Raw genomic sequence first — 22,767 nt, 5'->3', positions numbered from 1 at the left:
GGTGTTGAAAGTAACAGTGGTTTGGCGTTAGGCTAAGCGCAATGTGGCATTTAAGCGACACCAGTTTGTGTTAAACCAATATCGGTTTGATTCTCAACTGGTGTTACAAAGTAATTCAACACTTTTCTATTTTCCAATATAGATAACAGGATGGTGTTAAATTAACACCGGTATTTTTAAAGTGTACATTCATGAAATCTCATGCTAGAAATATTTATGAACACTCTTTTTTTTTCTTATTCATTTAGCCTTGGCCTCATCTCCGACTCCTTCCATATGTTCTTTGACTGCACTGCCTTACTCGCCGGTCTGGTTGCTTCTATCATCTCAAAGTGGAGAGCCAATGATAAATATTCTTATGGGTAAGAAAAGGGGGAATCGCCATTTGGTCTACACCCATGTAGTCTACTTTCTCTGCTGTCTAATTGGTCTAACTTTAGTTTATAGTTCTACAGAGCTGCCAAGTAGTACTGATTTTCCGTATTTAGTACTGAAAATAGAGAAGAATACTGATGGTTTCATGCAAAATACTAATTTCTTAAGTTTCAGTTTATGTGTTGTCCTATGGTATTCCTGTGAAAATACTTATTTCCTCACCAAAATACTGATTTTCAGCCTTGAAAATACTGAAATGTTCTTGTTCAGGTTGGCAGCTCTGGTTCTATGGTGTATTTTTTGTTGGTGTAATGCCGATTCATCCAATTACCATCTCCTCTGCTATCATCTGTGCGTCCCCTATCCACATGGTCTAATTGCCATTTCATCCACTCATCATTTCGTCTAATAACCAGTTAGTCCAATAGCCATTTCATCCATGTACCATTTAGTCTAAATGGACTATTAACATGTTAATTGGGCAGAATGTTTGTTTTTAATGTTTTTTTTTCTCTTTTGCCTGTTTATGTTGATGTTATAACTATTTAATCGCTATTAATTTGTTTTATTTTAACCAACGCGCGGAACCAAGGGGGATTGGCCTCGATAGGTCTTTGGCCTTTGCCAATCCCCCACATCCACCGCATGTTGGTCTTACTTTTTCTATTTTGTAATTATATTGATTTGTTTATGTATTGTTTTTTATTGTTCATATAATATTGTATGCTGTATATTTTTCTTTTAATGGATGTGAATAAATTGAATTGAATTGAATTGAATTAAAGTATTAGACCAACTGGTTATGAGATGAAGTGATGATAGGACCAAATGGTTGTTAGAGACGAATTGTTGTTGAACGAGATGGCATGAGACTAAATGAAGGTAGACCACATCCTGAGTAGATGAGTTGGCATTCTTGGCAATAGACGAATTGACAATTTACTGTTTGTATACTAACCATTTTGTCAAATTGCTTTTTAGCCCATTTACTATTTTGTCTAATATCCAGTTGTAATACCATATAACCAGTTTTATGTATATATCCGTTCAGTTTGACATGTGACTCACATGTAGTTCATTTTGATGTCATTGAGCATAGTTGTGCTCTATGCTGCGCATCGCATTGCTTTCATTGGAGTACTTTTTTTGTGTATTTCACGCATTCGCTCACGCGCCCTAAACTGTTGAATATGCTCTCATATTCAATAGCAAATTTTGTACAGGAGCCTATGGGATATTCGTCAGATTTCTGTCCTTTTTAGGGATACGCTCTGATGCTGCAAGGGCAATTGATGCAGACCAAAATACATGTTTTTAATGCATCGTTAAAACACTATATAGATGATAATTCATGATATCATTTGTCAAAGGACAAGTCCACCCCAACTAAAAGTTTATTTGAATAAAAATAGAAGATCCAACAAGCATAATACTGAAAATTTCATCAAAATCAGATGTAAAATAAGAAAGTTATGACATTTTAAAGTTTCGCTGAATTTCACAAAACAGTTATATGCACATCCTGGCTGATATGCAAATGAGGAGACTATGACGTCATCCACTCACATTTTTTTTTTGTATCATGTTATATGAAAATATTCTAATTTTCTCATTGTCAAGAGATAAAACGATTAATTCCTCTCTGAACATGTGGAATTAGCATTGTTAAATACTATATGGTTCAGTCATGTTGGTCCTTATTGTCAAATCTAAAAAAAATTAAATATTGTATAATTTAAACAGTAAAAAACAAAAGAAATAGTGAGTGATGAACATCATCGACTGATTCACCTAGTTGTGCATATCACTGTTTTGTGAAAAATAAGCGAAATTTTAAAATGTCATAACTTTCTTATTTTACATCCGATTTTGATGAAATTTTCAGCACTATGCTAATTTGATTTTTCTCTATTTATTCAAGTCAGCATTTTCCTGGGGTGGACTTGACCTTATAATGGATGGATATTTTCTGCATTTGGATTCTGTAGTGTGTGAGTAAGGTCTGCCAACATTGGTATTGATTTCATTAAAGGTCAGATTGAATAGATTCCCATATAAAGGGATTATGTGGCTTAGGATGGAATGAACTGGCTTTAAATAGATTAACTTCTATCAGTTTGCTGGATATTTACACATTTGTCTATGTATTAGGGGTAGTGCCTCACCGTGCCATGAGTATTTGTATACGGTTGGGGGGGGGGTTGAATACCAAAAGTTTGTTCTTATTCTTATTTTTTTTCTTGAAGACAAAACTATGACATTATGATGTTGAATAACACATGATGATTTTTTCAATTTACTCTCCTTTCTTCATTATTCCTCCCCTTTTCTACACATTTCTATTGATATATTTGTATATTTCAAGTAACATGATCAAAGTTAATTTTTTTGAGGTCAACAAATGTCCATGTCATACTTTATAATAAAATGTTTTTTATCATACTTTTTTTCAAAGTCAACACTGCTGCTATATTGGTTTGCATATTTATGCAGGCAAAATTACCAGAAGCATTCCACTTAACTCTTCTTTTCTTTTTCTTTTTTCCCTCATTTCTTCCTTTTATTCCCTACTATTTTATGGCGGGGAGGGGGATCACCCTCACAGTGGCTCCTTTTTGATGTACATTGTTACCATTCTTAATTGTACTTTTAAACCCTGAGGACAGTGTATATATCAGGGGTTCTCAAACTACAGCCCACGGGCCGGATCCGGCCCGCAGAGCTTCCCAATCTGGCCCGCGAGACTCTGCTGGATTTTTTTAATCACTTTTAAGTCACAATATGGCTCAATAAGGTTACATTGTGTAGACCTAACCGTAATAAAAGTAATGGTAGTCAAATTAATTTGACTTTTAAACAAAGTTTAGTGGACTCTTTTCTGTCTGTTCGATCTACTTTCTTATTAGATGACCAGCGCTGTTCTCACCATGTTTGGATCTACATACAGGTGCAAAAGTGCATTTTCCACAATGAACATTTTTAAAGAACTAACTCATACCGAAGTACCTTGAGAGGGGCCGCGAAACGGTTTTCAACGTGCGGGGGGGAGGGCTGGCCATGCAAAAAAATCGCAATCATAATTTTATGGTCATTTTTACGTTTTTGTTCATGGTTTTGGAAAAAAAGTGGGGGACTGAAGCCCCCCCCCCCCCCCCCCCCCCCCCCGCTTCTGCGGCCCCTGCTTGACCAGTGAACAATTGCACCAGTGCCTTTGTCTGGCAATTACACCGTTTGTGCCAAGGTTCAAGCAACTTGTTGCTGACAGACTGTCAAATTTTCCATATTGAAAGTGACAAGGAGACTGACATCCTTGTTAGAGTCTATTATAGACATGCTCTATCATTCATTCTTCTTTGACTACAAAAAAATAATGTTACTTCAAGACATTATCTGTCTCCCCAATACCAGGTATTTACAGGTACAATCTAGATTCCTTTTAACAAAGTACTACAATTTTGTTATCATTAATATTGTCCCTCGCTGTATTTTGAAATCTTTTCTAAGTTTGCCTGCGTTCCATATGAAACTGTTTAAATTTGTTGGATTAAATGCTCCCAAAATAAGGGCCATATTGCACAAGAAAGCTTCTAGGACCCCGACCACAAGGGTCTTTGCGCTTCGCGCACATTTTTTTCTTAGTATCCACTTCACCCGGGCCCTTTCAGGTTTACTTGGAGTCTCATCTGGCCCTTCAAAGAAAAAGTTTGAGAAACCCTGGTATATAAACCCCTCAAAAAAAGTTTTGCAACTCAGTTTTGGGGGATGATATCTGTTTGGTTAATGAAGTATAAAAGATAAAACTGGTTTCATTGGAAAGCTGAATCATTCCTCTTTACAATGACATGCCATTTGCTGTGATTATGTAATCATGGAATATGCAGTCACCATGAACATTGAGAAAAGTCAGAAGTGAAATGTTGCAAAGTGCATTGATTTCTAACAAGAGTCTCCATTTCTATAGAATTTCCACCATGCAGGCCGGCCGGTGACAGTGAATGCACTCGGTCCATCCTCGAAACAATTGGAAATTCGCTATTGGAAACGACGCATTTTGCAACATTTCATTTCTAACATTGCTGCGTATTATCATGTCTGTGTATTTCATGATAACACTAGCATTACAAATGACACATGATTGTAAAGGAGAATAATCATGCTTTCTAAAGATATCACTTTTACACATGATACATGTAATGGCACATTAAGAAATTTATTGGCACTCAAACTTGCAGTTTGAGTTGCAGAACTCAAACATGAAATGGCAACGAATTTTGCAACATTTCATTTTTTACATTGCTGCATATTTATCATGTCTGTGTATTTCATGATAACACAAGCATTACAAATGACACATGATTGTAAAGAGGAATAATCATACTTTCCAATGGTACAACTTTTACATATGATGATGGCTCACGAAGAAATTTATTAGCACTCAAACTTGGGTTGCAGAACTTTTTTTGAGGGGTTTTTATATATATATATACATATATATTTTATATTTGCTTCTCTTTATTCCTGCAGATATGTTCGAATGGAAATTTTAGCTGGATTTGTGAACGCTCTATTCCTTCTATTCATTGCATTCTTCATTTTCTCTGAAGCAGTTGAGGTAAGTCTCAAGAAATGTTCTTCTTTTCTGCTTCTTGTAGAATACAATGAATTCACTTTGAGGATGGAGTCAAGTATATTACTTAGACTCTGATCTTTTTAAAACGTCAAATTTATGTCTGTCACAGCTCTCGACTTGATATACATGTATATATACATGCGCCTAAAATTGGCAACGATTTTTTCCTTTTCTTCCGTATTTATTTTTATACTTTAAAGAAAAATGGATACAACATGAGTACTCAAAATAAGTGAAAATAGTAAAATTGTATTAATAAGTTGCCAATTTGCATTTCTAAATAGTGACATTGCTGTATTTTTATTTTAGAATATCTCCTAGGTAAATTAAATCCTGTATGCTGATTGGTCTAAATAGCATGTGACCAAACATATTCTCATTATTTTGCGATGATATTGACATGAAATGCCCACTGAAAGAAATTACCATGTACTATGTGTACAAGAACTAGATACATGTAATCAAGATCTATTGTTCTAACTCATCATAAAGGTAGGATATAAATCAAATATTCCAGGCCTTTTTTTCGAATTATAGAGGGAATTAAAATAGTAATGTCAGTCCAACCTCATCTGGTATATTTGTATACTGTATTGATTAACTCCTTGTAAATGGATTACATGCTAATTGAGTAATAACATCAAACATTACATAGTATAAATGGTATAAGGATTTTTAGTAAAGTTTTTGTCTTTCTAAAATAACAGTTACCTTTATATAATGCTTCATACTTTGTGTTTCCAAACACTGTGTAACATTAAAATCCTTATTTATACACTGTACCTTGGTCATTGGATCCATTACTGACCTTCCTCACAAGAAAGTCAACCATCTCCACTCCCTGGGGAGCATCCTGGCTAGGCAGCAATTTTTACTGGTGCATGTATGCCATTCTAATCACATTGATGTTCACATCCTACCAGCTACCCATTTAACCCCTGGGTCAGGCTGGATGGAGAGTGTCAAACGTGGATAAGTGCCTTGCCAAAGGACATTAGCGCCAGGTGGGATTTGATCCCTTGACCTTTGTTTTAAAAGTCACATAACTGAACCACTACACCATGACACCTCCACACTATCATATTCCATGTATGATTGCTAGAATTCGGAATAAGGAGAATCTGTTATGTTCAATCTTTTGTATTGTTTTTTTTAAATTTACAGAGAGCTGTGGAGCCGCCTGAAGTCCGTCATGAGAGGTTATTTATCGTCTCAGTCCTCGGGCTCATCGTGAATTTAGTTGGTATTTTCGCCTTCGGTCATGGGCATTCGCACGGTGGAGGAGGTAAGCTTCACGTACCCTGTTACACAAAGAAATTGATTGTAGCACAATTTTTTGTGATTGATTGCAATGACCATGATATAGGCCTACTCTCAATTGTAAAAATCAATCATAGACTCATTCACTAAGCTTTGTGATATGGTACCCTGTTTGATTTTTAATACACTAACCTCATGATAACACAGTTTCACAATAGGTTATCTGCTAATTTAAGACATATCTGTAATGTGACAGATTGAACGTAGATGTATTAGGTGCCATGTGTGTCAAGCATTTTGTTGTATCTTTTGTTTATGCATCAAATCCAAACATTTATTCAGAAAATGTCAGAAAGAGGAAAAGGTAATCAAAATAATTTAATATGCATGTGTTTATAGGCAGTTAGTTGTTCTGGATTGAAAATCAAAATTACCAATTCAGCTGCTACATGTAATTCAATCGTATTTACAATCCTCTAGGTGAGACGGGAATGACCAGCTCTGTATTAGACAAGCAGTCACGTAATCATCAAGATGTCTGTGATGTTGTTGATAAGGGTACCGTTAAGAATTCGTCTGGCAGGCATGGTGACCGTGTGCTGCATGCTGCTGCGCTGGGCCACGCATGCGATATGCCTGCCCGGGTGCTCGCAGTCACGTTGTATGGCGAACCGTGATTGCTTGCTGCACGTTTTGATAGTTCAGGTACTGTTGACTATACTCCCATCCGAAGCAAATTTGTCCGCTTCAGATTTATATTGCTTTTGTTCTGACATTGCAAAGAACTCTCATGAAAGAAAGCTTTCCTTAGATTTTGCCACTGACTCGCATAATGAATAAATGTTTGGTGCTGCACATTCAGGGAATAGCATTAAACACAGACATGCTGGAGCTACTCGACATGCACTCATCGGAGTGAAATGGCATTGATGATCAGAATGTTCATGAGATTTTTTATTCATGTGATTTTACTCTGCTGAGCTTCAGTATATCTGTGTTTAATGCTATTTTCAGACTTGAATAATATGCTGTTCTTATAACTCAATACCAGGATAGGGTTAATAAAGCTATTGTAGGCCTCCATGTAAGTCATGCAAGAGTTTATAAGAGATTGAAACATGTTATTTTGCTCATTGCAATACCTTAAATTATCCCTGGTGTTCCAAGTTGTACTAATTTTCCTAGAACCCCAATGAAATTTTGACAAACTTTGCATTCAATACTTGTTAAAACAAGGATTTTTATCTGCAAGATTACATTTTATCTTTAGCTGATGGAAATGAATTTGATTATAGAATTTATTTTTGCTCCAACGAATCGGAGAAAGGCACTCATGTATGATGAGGTATGTGTACGTTCCGTTTTGACATTTCCCATTTTCAGAAGCTGTTCAAGTCTTTATGAACTCTTGCGTAACTTTAAACAGGCTTTATTAAACAGGAGTACTGTGTATGAAAAAATAGCATAATTACCAGCATTTTTTTACTGATGAAGTACATAGTTAACATATTTGTTCTAACTTGTAATGAGTAAATAGAGTTTTTTATTTAGAATGCTGTTTGTAGATATGTGACCAAAGTTCAAAATTGATTGATGGTATGGATTTCAAGTGATATCACTCTACATGACGTGTAGATTCTTAATAGGATTAATGCTGATTTACATGTAAACTATTTGTATTAAATGCATTCATGCTGTGCATTTTGTACGTATATGTGATCACTTTTCATTTAACATGTATATTTATCTCTTCATTTTATGATTTTCATCATTTATTTTTTTTCTTTATTTTCATATTTCTTCATTTTTTTCTCTCTTTTTCATTTTTGTTATACCGTAAGTAACGGTGTATTAACCGCACCCGTGTATAAACCGCACCCCCAACTTTGGAATTTAAAAAAAAAATTTTTTCTCACATTTACGTGCATATTTGAGGTACGAAGAAACAAAAACTAAGTTTAAGATTTCAAAGTATCCAAAGAGATTACCGGTATGCGGAAATCTGCTGTTCTTGATCAATTCATCTACAAATGTTAGAAAGAAAGAACGGTCCCGACAATATTGGCCACTTACACACTCACTCACCTCACAGTCACAGTGTACACACACACAGCACTGCCATTACATTGCAAACTACGATACAGTAGCAGTCATGCCAGTACATCTTATCAAATTATGATCTGTGTCTTTCCCAGCGTAGGAGGAAGAAACATTCACATTTCTTGCATCACAACCTCACAATCACTTTCAGAAATTTGATGTCTTAGCATGAATTTTGGATATGGGATTACAGGAAGGTTCAAGAAACAAAGAAATTGACATTTTTTCCAGTTGTTTTTTACGGCTTCGTGCCGTCTCTCTCGTGCGTGGTTTACATGGTATCTTATGAAAAGCAAACAGGAAGGAAAAAAAACAAGCTGGCGCGAAACGGAACTTTGAATAGCGCCAGCTTAAGTTGCACTATAACCATATTACAATGCAAGCTCACTCAACTCTCGCTCAGCAGTGACAAAATATTACCGAGTATGCTTGGCGTCTCTTTTAACTTAGCTAGGGAACTTCACTACTTTGAATCGAGAATAAAGTCAAAATTAGTTTCATGAAGGTGGGTGCGTTTGTTTTGGACAATATTTAATTAAGATCGTAATAATCGCTTCCCATTACCCGCGGCTCATACCCCTCTAAACGACATTGCCTGGGCGGCTACGCCCGGCCACTCGATGTGTTGTGAACTGGCAGACATCGTACATGTACGGGAGGGGTTACGGCTGACTGGCTCAAACCCGTCACCGTGTAAACCGCACCCCGACTTTTGCTTCTATCCCGCCGAGAAAAAGGTGCGGTTAATACACCGTTACTTACGGTATTTCTTGTCAGTTCTCATTCTTGTTCTCTTTTTCCTTCCTTTCTCTTTTTGTCTCGCCTGCAATAAGCAACGTTTTTCCAGCGGTGACAGTGTAATCAGGTATTACTGATCGTCTTGCATGAGTCTTAGGTCAAAGGTCATTTAGGGTCAATAACCCTAGTATTTTCTTATCATATGAATGGTATTTTTGTGAGTAATTATTTATCTTAGTTGGTTTCAAAGTCAGCACTGCTATATTGAATCATGTAATGCAGGCAAAATTGCCAGAGGCGTTTCACACGTTTACCTTTCTTTATCTCTCTTTTTTTAATAATCTCTTTAATTTTTCTAGGTCTATTTCTCTTGCTGTTTTTTCTTGTTCTCTCTCTCTCTCTTTATGGACCATTTTTGCTTTCCTTCTTTTAACTTTGTTTTGATGTTTTTCTTTCTCTTCGTTTTGTATTCATTAATCCTCGGTCTGTCTCCCTCCCCTTCTCCCCTCTCTCTCTCCCAGACTTACATAAACCTCATTACCATGCATACTTTTTTTTAGTCATATGGGCGAATTAAAGGGAGAATTATAGAAATGAAATATGCTGCATTTGTAAGCGAGGGCCTGTAACACAAAACTTGGTGATTGGTTAAATTTTTCATATGAACAACTGATTTCACAGAATGATTGATACCTTCATCAATCATGGAAAAAAGACCATAAGATCAGCTGCCTTACTTTGTGATATGGGTCTCAGACTCCCAGTCATTAGAGTGTTGTATTGAGATTTGAGAATCAAAATTGTCCTCAAAACTGAAAGGTGACGCTATTAAAAAAAGGTAAAAAGGGGTGCTTTAGGCAGGAAATAATTATTTGAAGAACTGGAGTAAACTGTAATGATGCCTCTCCACCTTTTATTTTGTATTGTGTCATAAAGAAATTCTTATTTCTGCTCAAAAACATTAAAAATCATTGACTGTAGATTTCTGCTTTATTGTGTAAGATGATCATTTCTCTGATTTGATGAAATTGTGTCTACATGTGCAAATTTTCCTTTCAGATTATCAAGGTATACATGTAGACATCAGGCAGGAATATGGGGATGTGACATCATCTGCTCACTTATTGTGTTTTTCATGTTGACAAGCATGTTTCACCAAAACAATGCAAAACATTTACAATTCGATAATTTTCAGTATTTTTCCTTTTTTTTGATGACATTTTCAGCGTTTTGTTTATTTGATGACATTGATTCAGGGCCTGTTGCATAAAACTTTTTACCTGAAAAAACTCTGGTAAAAACTGAAAACTAAGATTAGTCTGATTTCTGCCATTGACTTTAACACAGGGAAAAAAACTGTTGTATAAACAACCTGAGTTTTCTCAGGTAAAAAGTTTTATGCAACGGCCCCTGGAGTACCTATTTCATGTTTGATTGTATGCTAATTTTTCTTGTCCCTTTCTTCAGCCTGAAGTACCCATTTCGTAATTAATCTTTATCTCTTTATTTATATCGTATTCAGTCAGCTTGGACTACATGTAAGCCTTTAATAGATAGTTCATATTTTATTCTTGAATTCTTCAGGTCATGGTCACAGTCACGACACCCCAGCCAACGGAGGTCATGGTCACTCACACGTAGAGAGCTTGAGCCATTCTTTGGCCAAAGATAGTCATGGTCATTCGCATGGTGGACATGGGCATAGTCATGGTGAGTGACCACGAATAGTTCCATACAACTAAATGCTCTTATCCTGAGGAGGAAGAGGAGGACAAGGATGATGAGAAGGAGGTGAAGAAGGAGGAGGAGAAAAAGGAGGAGGAGAGGAAGGGGGAGGAGGAGGAGGAGGAGAGAAGAAGGAGAAGCAAGAGAAGGAGAAAGAGGAGGAGAATGATGATGAGATGGAGGAGATGGAGGAGAAAGAGAAGGAGGAGAAGGATGGTGAGATGGAGGAGGAGAAAGAGGAGAAGGATGGTGAGATGGAGGAGGAGAAAGAGAAGGATGGTGAGATGGAGAAGAAAGAGAAGGAGCAAGAGAAGGATGTTGAGATGGAGGAGGAGGAGAAAGAGAAGGAGCAAGAGAAGGAGAATGAAAAGGAGAAGGATAATGAGATGGAGGAGGAGGAGGAGGAATAGACAATGTTGAGAAGGATAATGATAAGGGGGGGAGGAAGGAGGTGGATGAAGAAAAGGAAGAGGAGGAGAAGAAGAGGAAGAAGAAGTAAGTCGTTGAGGGGGAGAAGGAAGAGGAAGGAGGAGGAAGAGCAAAATGAAAAGGAGAAGAATGATGAGGAGATGGAATGGGGAGGAGGAGTATCCATGGAAGAAGGAGGTAAGATTCGTATCATAGCAAGAGGAGGAGAAGGAGAAGAAATGAAGATAAGCAGAAAAGATTTTAGAGGTACATAACACTTTGAAATCCATCACAATCATCTTAACATTGTTCACTGATGTTACCTGCTATTCATACCATGATGTTGTTATTTTGTAATTTTGTTTGTTTTTCTGTTCTGATCTTTTTTTTTTAATCGATGTGACTAACAGGTTTAGGATACAAGGATGAAGATTCAGAACACCAGCACACACCACAAGGAAGCTCAAAACAAATCCTGAAAGGTAAGATGTTTGAATAAAATCTGATGATGATAGTGATAATTAATGTTATCTGCCTAAAAGCTACCATGACCCCGGGAACACAATAGGTATACTCCATCTGAAATGCAGCAATTCTCTTCTAAAGTATTGGGTTTGTTTTAATGAACCATGAATTACATGTATATCGCAGAGAATGAAAGTTCCATCCGTATTTAATAATTACGCATTATTCTCCTCATTTGATCTTCTTGCAGGTGTATTTCTTCACATTTTGGCGGATACGTTAGGTAGTGTTGGTGTGATTATATCAGCCCTTCTCATAGAGTACTTTGGCTGGATGTGGGTTGATCCAGTATGTTCCATGTTTATAGCTGTACTTATTATGATCAGGTAAGTGTTGCATGTGGAAGAGTTTATAGTCACCAGGGCCCGTCTTACAAAGAGTTAAGATTGATCCAATCGATCGTATCTCTGTGGAAATCCATCAGTGTCATAATTTTTTTCAACTAGGAATTCGCACATTCTCCTGAAAACAAAGAGAATCACACTGAATCTTCGAGAGAACGACAAGTGTTTGAATGTACATCCTATCTAGAAAATATTTTGAACAAATTTGCATTTTAGATGTTGACGTTGCTGGCCGTCCATAGTTGTGATTGATCGGATTGATTGTAACTCTTTGTAAGACGGGGGCCCTGGTCTTTAAGCAGTTGGTCTACTTCTCAGCTAGTCTAATGCCACATGGACTTATCCTGTTTAGTCTAGTATCCATTTGGTCGATACTACACTAGGTATAATACCCATTTAGTCTAATGCCCAGTTGGTCTAATATCCACTTCACCTAATTATTAGTTTTTTATTTTGTGTATGAAATATTAATTTGATTCACTACCAGTTCATTAGAACATAGGGACTGAATGGTTCATGGCCAAGTTGATATTAGATGAAATACATGTTGGTATAGCCTAATTAGAAATTTGACAAAATGGTAGATTGGCAAAGTGCTAATTAGACCAACTTGTTAGTAGATGATCTTGTGAAATGAGAGGGATGGGATGAGACCAATCAGAAAGTAAAAAAAAACTACGGTAGACCAATCAGCTATTTACCTGTGTAATGTGATTTGATTTTGTATGTGACTTTTTACCTCAAAGCCCATATAAAACTGGCCAAAATGGACTGAAATATCATTATCAAGTTTGCAGATATTGTAATCTGTCAAATTGATTAAATATAACCCACACAAGTACTGGATTAAATGTAGGAGATTTTCAGTGAGAGCTTCAAAGAAAAAGGAGAAATGAGGTTGAAGTATGAGAATCATCATCATCATCAGTATCATGAGTATCATGACAGTGGTGGTGCTGATGGTGACACTGAATCCCCACCACACCACTGTCATCACCACCCCCACCACAAACATCACCTTCACCATCACTCATGACCTGCCACCATCAATCACCACCATTGCCACCTCCTCCCCCTCCACCACCTTTGCCATCATCCATGACCCACTACCATCAATCGCAATTATTGTTATGATGATTAATTCTTTTATTTCAGTGTCTTGCCATTGCTGGTTGATACAGTCAGTATTCTAATGATGAGGACTCCAAGTGAAATAGAGCTAGAGCTACCAAGCTGCTATCAGAAGGTAAGTTGGTCTCTACACCCAGTAGTGTAAAAGCCAAGCACCCCCAAGTTCTTTTAAAGGACAAGTCCACCCCAACAAAAACTTGATTTGAATAAAAAGATAAAAATTCAACAAGCATAACACTGAAAATTTCATCAAAATCGGATGTAAAATAAGAAAGTTATGACATTTTAAAGTTTCGCTTCATTTCACAAAACAGTTATATGCACATCTCGGTCGGTATGCAAATGAGGGAACTGATGACATCACTCACTCACTATTTCTTTTGTATTTTATTATATGAAATATGAAATATTTTTATTTTCTCCTCATTGTCATGTGAAATGAAGTTTCATTCCTCCCTGAACACGTGGAATTCCATTATTTTTACATTTTGTGCTTCAGGCAAGGAGGTCCTAATCGTCAAATTCGTAAAAATTGAAATATTGTATAATTCAAACAATAAAAAACAAAAGAAATAGTGAGTGACATATCGACTCTCTCATTTGGATGTAACTGGCTCGTTCATATAACCATTTTGTTAAAAATAAGCGAAACTTTGAAATGTCATAACTTTCTTATTTTACATCCGATTTTGATGAAATTTTCAGCATTGTGCTTGTCTGATTTTTCTCTATTGATTCAAATCAACATTTTTCTGAGGTAGACTTGACCTTTAAGTTGGTCCTTAATTGTCAAATCTGTAAAAAATGAAATATTGTATAATTCAAACAATAAAAAACAAAAGAAATAGTGAGTGAGGGACATCATCAAACTCTTATTTTCATACTGGTATCACTGAGTTGTGCATATAACACTTTTCTGAAAAAATATTCAAAACATTTAAATGTCATAACTTTTTTATTTTACATCTGATTTTGATGAAAATCAGCATTATGCTAGTTTGATTTTTCTCGAACTATTCAAATCAACATTTTCTGGGGTGGACTTGACCGTTTAGTGTAGATGAGGACATAACTGTCCTACGCTGCAGTTTCAAATTATGTGCGAAAGATTTGACTCCACTGAGAGCCTTCCCATAGCCACAAAACCACTTTACGTGAAGTGGTTCTGTAAACCAGTCTAGGAGATGGTGACTAGGACGCAAGTAAATTGATCTTTTAATCTTGTTTCCTAAACTGGTTTAAGGGAAACTGGTTCAAGAAAATACATGAGAACTGGGTCTTATTTCCCCTTGAAAACTGATGACAATGTGCCTCTATTGAAAGTTAGATGACCTTTGAATCGTGAGATTCAATTAGAATTCACTTTGTGATTGCATGAGAAAGTCTTTTAAATCAAGGTTAAGTGTCAAAATATTATTATTATACATCTAGATCTGGTATAATAATGTAAACTTCGTAATCTTCGTAAAATCATTAAATCGTAGCTCAAAATTGATAATTCTGTTGTTCACTAACGCAGAAAAGCATATATGGGACAGTGTATTAATATTGCTTCAAAAAATACCCAACATTTGATGGAATTCTGTGCTTATTTTGCTCATTTCTCAGCTATTACGCTTTTTCTTCCAGATATTTGGGCACTTTTTTTTATTTATACATACAAAGACTTTGGTTAATTTCATTGGATTCTGTTCAGACTCATTTTGAGATCATTACCACAACTGGTATTTATCTTAGATGGAATAAAATATTCAACTTCAATTTCTCGTGTTCTATACACACAGGTAGCAAACCTCGAGGGTGTGTACAGTATTCAAGATAAACATTTTTGGACTCTCTGCACCGACATCTATGTTGGTACGATGAAGCTCGAGGTTGGACCCAATGCAGACATCAAATACATCATTACTCAGACTCATAACATTTTTTCACAGGTAAGCAACAAGAATTTAGTCCTTTTTTGTGGTGATAAAGCAAGATAGATAAAAGTTTTATTGCATTTTATAATATCTTTCCTATGTCCTTCCCTAGATGTCCATCATATCTTAAATATCCATCCGAATGGTATTGATTTATGTAGTTAGATTCCTCAAAGTAAATGTAGTATTGAAGATGGAAACCATATTGTTTGGTTTTATTCCATTATTTCAGTACGAACTGAGCTAACATGAAAATTGTTCAATGCTTGTGAATTAAAAGTAAATTTTAGCATTACTGTAATATTTATTAAGACATTGTCCATCATGTTTAAGAAATACAATAATGGAAGTTATTTTTTTCTTCTAAAAGACAATTAAAGACAGTAGAAGTTGATTTCGTTTTATAAAAACCTCTTCATTATTTCCTACATTCTAGGCCGGTGTTAGGCAGCTTTATGTGCAGACTGATTACAGCAGCGTATGATGATACCTCCGACCAATCTTCTTTTAATGCTTGCCCATAACAACGTGATGAGTGATACCTCTGTAAACAATGTCATATAGTGGACTCGGCTCTTCAGGTACACATATACTGTGACCGGAAGACAGATGGGTAGATTGATGATTGGTCTGCACTTGCTTCATCTATTTTCCTTTTTGTCTCGGCCCATATCGTCTGGTCCTACTTCGTCTACAACCAGTTAATCTACTTTACATTTGGTCTCATTGCCATGTAGCCCATTTACCATTTTGTCTAATTTCCAGATAAGTTTTAATAATAATATGTAACATTTATATAGTGCTTAATACAAATGTTTCTAAGCGCTGCATACCATAACCCTGACTTCAGCACGGCTATCCTGATCGGGCACTCAATGAATTCCTTCTTATCGGCTACCCATTTACTACACCTGGGTGGAGAGTGGCAAATGTAGATAATCGCCTTGCCAAAGGATGCGAGTGCTGCGGTGGGATTTGAACCACAAACCTTGTGGTTCAAGGTGCGGAGGCTTATCCACTGAGCCGCAACACCTCTACAAGCTTTCCCCCTCTTCATCTGTTGTCCACTTGGTCTAACGCCACTTAGTCCACATGGTTTGGTGAAATGTTTTGGAACCAAATTTTCATTTGACTAAACAAATATAAAGTAAACTAAGTGGAAATTAGACCAACTGGGCATTACACTTATGGGAATTAGACTAAGTGAGTATTAGAACGAGTGTAGTGTAGACCAGACAGCAATTAGACCAAATGGGTTTAGCCCGAGTGGTATTAGACTATCTGAGGAGTAGACCAACTGCTTATAGACCAAGTTTATAAACGACAGATGCTTCCTCAAATGTTGGACTGTTTGTATTTATTTTGACAAGTCATCTTTACCAAAGTTAAATCTAATGTGACCACAGAAATTGCATCAGTTTCAGATAAATTCAAAATTCATGTTGTTTGTGCCTGTGAATTTTATAGGTGTCCTCAACTCGACATATTAAAGCTGAATTGATGGAATAACAGAATTAGCCTCAGTTCAGGGGAAAAACTGTGAGTTTGAAAACAACAGAATGTAAAGATTATATTTAAATCAATATAAGTCTGTGATCTGATATTTGACTTCAGTGAAAGTGATGGGGGCCGAGTTGATTAAACTCATAACTTTATACTTAAATATTAGGAAGAATTTTGTTGAATTCAGAAATAATGTTCCTATGTGTCAAGATATTTCTAAACTTATTATTTTGGTAGCCATGTGGTATGATTACAAGGTAATGGGTTCAAGTACCTCCAGTGTCATTCCTTTCCACCAGTAAAAAAATTATCTACATCTTACTGCACCGGACTCATAGTTGATCGGTATCTGGAAGATATTTGGAATTCCTTGATATGCTTGTGTACCAAGATGGTGATAGAAAGTTTTAGATTTGCAAGTGGACATATAATGAACTGCTATATAGTGATATCATCTCAAGGTGCTGAGGTCACTGGTTTCTCCCTCGTCCACTATCAAAATCAAGAATGCGAAACAATGATTCTCGTGTTACAGTATCTGGGCACTCACTAGCATCTATATATATCGAGGTTTTTTACCTGACTGCTAAGAAAGCACGAATGCCTGTGAGCAAGCAACCAGGGGACCAACGGCTTAAGGTCCTCTCCGAGGGACCTGGTAATGAGGATAATTGCCTTACCAAAGGGCACTAGCGCACCACTTGGGAATCGAAACCGGGTCACCGAAATCCGAAACCCCCGCTCTATCGACTGAGCTATCGCGCCTCCTACAGGCTTTCACATGTGTGACGTCATTGTAAGCCGTTGTCCCTTGGTTGTAACAGTTGAAAGTAATCGAAAGGTTTTAACTGTAGTCAGTGTGTGTGTGTGTATTTGAGTTTTGTCAGACGTGATCAATCAGATATGATTATTTACGTCTGGGACCGACCTTTAACGTCACCATCCGAAAGACGTGACCAGGGCTCGAACCTCTGCATCAATTTGTAACTTCCCCACAGCTTGGATTACAGGCGCACGCCACAACGCCCAGTCAGTGGGTCCAACCGACTCTTATATGTGTACTCTATCTGATACACACACGATTTTGATAACTACTTACTGACTGAGCACGACTGCTTGGTTTGGACTCACAATCACAACTGACTTTATTCTCCACTAAACTACATACACTGTACATGGCTACATAATATTCTCAGGGTGGCATGGTGATAATGGAAGTATGAACCAGATGAATAATAAAAATAATACCAACATGCTTATATAGCGCATATTACTGCCAAATGCGTCCCTATGCGCTTAATTGGATTATACCCCTGGCTTTAGCCCCGCAGCCTTTTACAGCGCGGTAGCATTTCAAGGAATAAATTCCTGCCAGGTACCCATTTACCTCACCTGGGTCGAGTGCAGCACAATGTGGATAAATTTCTTGCCGAAGGAAATTACGCCATGGCTGGGATTCGAACCCACGACCCTCTGTTTCATAGTCAGAAGACAAATCCACTGGGCCACAACGCTCCACGCGATGAAGAGAACGTGGGGCTGTTTTTGATTGGGGTAATACAGTATGGTCGATGTTTGCATAATAGGTCTGGAGGATGGAGATGGGTGAAAGTGAGCCTGTGAACGGAGGCAAAATAGCAGTTGACATAATGAGGCATGAGTGAATGACATGATAGAATGAGAGGATGACTTGATGAAGAATGAAATGTGTGTATGAACACAATACTGGTGTTGACATGGGTGTTGCCATTCCTGAACTCCCTCATGATAATAGCACCTTGAGCACAGACCTCTGTAGGAGTGTTTAACATCGTGATCATTATTCTTACTAACATCCTTGGTTTCTGTCATTTTGATAAGATACTTCTTTTTCTGCTATACATATATTTCATATTTATTCTTTAATGCCTTTTAACATCAATATATATTTTGGTGTGGGTGAATGCTAATAAGGTCAAAGTTTAGTTCAAAACAACAGTGACTGTGGCGTTCTTTGTTACAGTGATATTGTAAATTTCATTTGTTAGAACTGAAAATAGAAATTCTCTGCATGTAGTGAAATACAAATCCTTATTCTTTTTAGAATTCTGGATATGTGGCGTAATCTGGGCCTAGGAATTTATCTAGCTCTGGCATTTCATTCCTAAACATGTACAAAGAATAGGGGTTATCCAGATGAACCACTGCATAATGGTTTCCTGGGCCCTGACTTACAAAGAGTTACGATTGATCCAATCAGACGTAACTCTATGGAAATCCATCAGTGTCATAATTTTTTCTACAGGAAATTTACAAAATGTCATTTGTAAATAAAGTAGAACACACCAAATTGTCAAGAAATCAATGAATTTATGGATATACATTTATATCTTTAATTTTTTTTGAACAAACATGCATTTTATATGTTGACTTTGCTGGCTTTCCATAGTTGCGATTGATTTGATCAATCACAACTCTTTGTAAGACGGGCCCAGGATACTGTGGGTATCATGGTGGGTATCCAAGAAATATGAAGACGATGACAAATATTACATGTTTACACATGCCAAGTCTCACCGTTGAGCACGGGACTCCCGCATACTGGACTCTTCGCTCATCCCCGCAAATCTCTTTCTGTATCACAGCCTATACTCGTATAATGTAATCATACACAATGCCTGGTGACCTCACACCAAGCCTTGGTTCCCTGTCTGAAATCACACGTATTCTGGCCTTTGAACTTGTCATGTCTGCACTTCATGATGTCGTTAGGTTTAACTCTTCATTAAACACCCCCTCCCCATGTAAAATCTATCAAAGCATAGTTCATATTGGTTTTATTCTTTCAAAACGGTCATTTCACAATTTTTTGTTTATGGCTAAAGATACAGGTTCCTTAAAATATGCTGCATGTATGTCAACTCATCCATATTTTTTTTTGGTTTCATGACAATATTATTATTCAATATGTCAGTAACATTTTAGTATTTTTATTGCCAATTTGAAGATCAGTGTTTATAAATCAGTTTTTACACCCCTGAATGTTGCTTTCAAGCAGTCGGACCTCTCTTGTTCTAACCTGATGTTCAATATTTAACAATGCTGTATTGAAATGTTTTCTTGACTGATTAAAAGCCTTGAATGTGGTGACGGTAGTGACAATATTGTACAGGGAACATACTGGAAATTTTTAATGGTCACATATTTCTCCCTCCTTTTTTTTTTACAAGAGATGATGTAACCACAGGAAGTGGCATCTTTGGGATAATTGGCATAAAATTGATCAAAAGTGCTCTCATATTTTCTAAATTCCATGAAATGTCCATGCGAGACATCATTTGACGTTATTATTGAATATATTCAAATGATATTTTTTCCAGCTTATTGATTTGTACAAAAAAAAAACTGGGAATGTCATTTCTTTTCAGTGTTTTGTGGTCCCGTTTATATCAGATATTTTTCAAGTTTTTCATATCAAGTTAGTTATATATTTGATTTTAAATAATTTATACCTAGTTGTTGTGTTTCCGGACGATCAATTTTAGAAAGTCATTTGGAAAAATTTACAAGCGAAGTTCCATCAATTTTTAGTACAAAATGTTAGGAAATATTATAAAGAACAAAATAGAAGATGATTACAAGTAATGCATTCATATTTTTAGTGTAATCCACAGACAAAAAAGAAGGCTTCAAAAAGATAAAGTGTCCGGACACCCGACCCCCAATCTTACCGCTCTCTACCCAGGTGTAGTAAATGGGTACCTGGCAGAAATATTTATTCCTTAATAATGTTTGCCTGTGATGGCCGGGCCACATGAAACCAAGGTAATGATGACGATTATCACTGAACAGAAAAGATAAGTGCGCTTTATCATTTGCATCATCTTTATTATTTAAACTTTTATTTTTTCTATGTGAAAGATATATGTATCCCCTTTGTCCTTGACCCTTATGAATTTCCATTTGTACTGTTCTGTTTTTTCTTGTAACTTGAATAGAATTAGACCTTCAGTACTATTTGAAAAATACTGGCTTATCTTATGTTAAGTTTTACATTGTTTTAGGTGTTTCTTTCCTCATCCATATTTTTTGTGGCAGTTTCCAGATTCCTTTTGTTAACATATCTGTGGTGCTTTAATTTGAATTTGAGAATTCTAAAAAAAGAGAGAGACAGGTACAGTTTCATTGATTACTTGTTATCTTGAAATTTCATGTTTTTTTATAGATATTTCTGAATACACTATCAAGAATAATTTTAATTTTCCTTACTGAATTTACAATGCTACTTCTCAATTTTCTAATTATTTTATGAATTATAACTTTTATTATTCACAAAAAGGTGTATGCCAGGTTTTATTATCATCATACACATGTATTATTACTCACTCAAAGTGCAATCAGATATTACATAAACCTCATGGGGAGCATTTTCATGAAACAGTCATTTTCACTGACTATTGTTATCAGCTACTGAAATCCTTGCATTTGATTGGTTGATAGTACATTTGTCAGTGAATATCACTGGATATTTGTTTTATGAAATGGCTCCCATGGTCATGACCTGTAGTGTTTTTATTAAGATTCATATCCAGGCAGTTGAGGCATAAATTTTATCTTCATTTTTATCTTATTTTTACTTCAAAGAGGTTGTAAAGACATATTTTAAAGCATTTTCTTTAGCCTAAAATATATATTTTTGTCTACTCCTGTCCGAAGCAAGACCATTATCATGTGGTTGGGTGGGTTATTTAGTGAGAATGTAATTTAAAGTGGATGTTTTTGTGTTTGGTCTTATCCCGGCACTAACAATGGCTCTCATGACTAACATAGAAATAGGGATTTGAACTTTACATTGTGATCCAATGAGGTTTGATGGAGGCCCAAGTCTCTTGATGTGTAATGCTACCCTAGTGTCAGTTTGGTGAAATTGCAATAATAAATCAAATGTAAGAATATGGACATATATTATTGTTTTTGTGCAAGTACCAAGATAATTTCGTATTTTTGTGGAAATGATCTCCATTTCATTCTAATCATGGAATGTCCATAAATCTGTAAGTCACACTTTACTATTTTGAAGATCAGCCCCTCTGTTTTGGCGATTAATTTACTTGTGGAATGGTCAACTTATGTAAAGGCATAGTCACACTACCCGAGCGTTGTTGGAGCGGTCGTGGAGCGGAGAGAAAAAAAATCACCGCTCGCTACCGTTCACCATTTTTTATTTTTTTCCCCAAATTTTGTGAGCGAAATTCGACCCTCTTTCCCTTCCGCTCCACAACCGCTCCAACAACGCTCGAGCGGTGTGACCATGCCTTAGGTTCAGTGTATCGTATTTCAATTCATTCCATGACACTGTGCTTTAACATGTGAAAATTAACCTTGTTCAAACCTAGACCCTGTTGCAGCAAGAGTTACAATCAAATGCAACACCAAAAATCAAATGCATATCAATTCTAAACCATTCCATTTGATTTCTTCCATTGCAATCGATTACATCTCTTTTATTGGAACAGGGCTCTAGTGCAACAGAGCTCACCATTTTTGTTTCTGTGTACAAAGTCGGGAGCTTTCAGTCATCAAAATCTGTGGACAAATAAAATTTTTGATAGTGAAGGGATTGATGATTTCTGTCATCTCGTACTGATGGTGTGACTGAATGGTAGCTGTGCGATCTGGGGCCTGTTGCAGAAAGAGTTGCGTTTAAACGCAAGTCAAAATATCAAACGCAAGTCCCAAATGCGCGCTGTTGATTGGTTGAAAATCAAGTTGCACATGATTTTTAGAGTTGCGATCGATTGCAACTCTTTCTGCAACGGGCCCCTGGCCCTCATCTTACAAAGAGTTGCGATTGATCTGATCAACCACAACTATGGAAAGCCACGTCGTCAAAATATAAATGCATGTTTGTCCAAAACGTTTTCTGGATATGATGTATGTTCATACATTCATTTTTGTCTTGACAATTTGATGTGCTCCACTTTGTGCAAAATTTTGGTGGGAAAATTATGACAATGATGGATTTCCATACAGTTAGGATTGATCAAATCAATTTTAACCCGTAACTGCTTCTTTTAATTGATTCATGAAACTGACTAAAAGAAGTCTTATGGGGCATTGCAAGAAACTT

General features: G+C 36.4%; 1 protein-coding gene across 1 annotated transcript in view; it reads left to right on the top strand.

The window, feature by feature from the left end:
- LOC121423893 (zinc transporter 7-like) overlaps window positions 1-17,306 on the top strand; it is a 30,805-nt gene extending 13,499 nt beyond the window's left edge. Inside the window, exons 3-11 of the mRNA XM_041619424.1 lie at window positions 249-362; window positions 4,900-4,987; window positions 6,170-6,290; window positions 10,688-10,813; window positions 11,647-11,718; window positions 11,952-12,087; window positions 13,261-13,351; window positions 15,021-15,170; window positions 15,592-17,306. Of these exons, the coding sequence (XP_041475358.1) occupies window positions 249-362; window positions 4,900-4,987; window positions 6,170-6,290; window positions 10,688-10,813; window positions 11,647-11,718; window positions 11,952-12,087; window positions 13,261-13,351; window positions 15,021-15,170; window positions 15,592-15,639 (946 nt within the window). The 3' untranslated portion in view covers window positions 15,640-17,306. The remainder of the gene's footprint in view (window positions 1-248; window positions 363-4,899; window positions 4,988-6,169; window positions 6,291-10,687; window positions 10,814-11,646; window positions 11,719-11,951; window positions 12,088-13,260; window positions 13,352-15,020; window positions 15,171-15,591) is intronic.
- The last annotated feature ends 5,461 nt before the right edge of the window (window positions 17,307-22,767 follow it).

This window comes from Lytechinus variegatus, chromosome 11, assembly GCF_018143015.1.
Source record: "Lytechinus variegatus isolate NC3 chromosome 11, Lvar_3.0, whole genome shotgun sequence".
In the NCBI taxonomy this organism is placed as follows: Eukaryota; Metazoa; Echinodermata; class Echinoidea; order Temnopleuroida; family Toxopneustidae; genus Lytechinus; species Lytechinus variegatus.
This window is presented reverse-complemented; position numbering and strand designations above follow the sequence as displayed.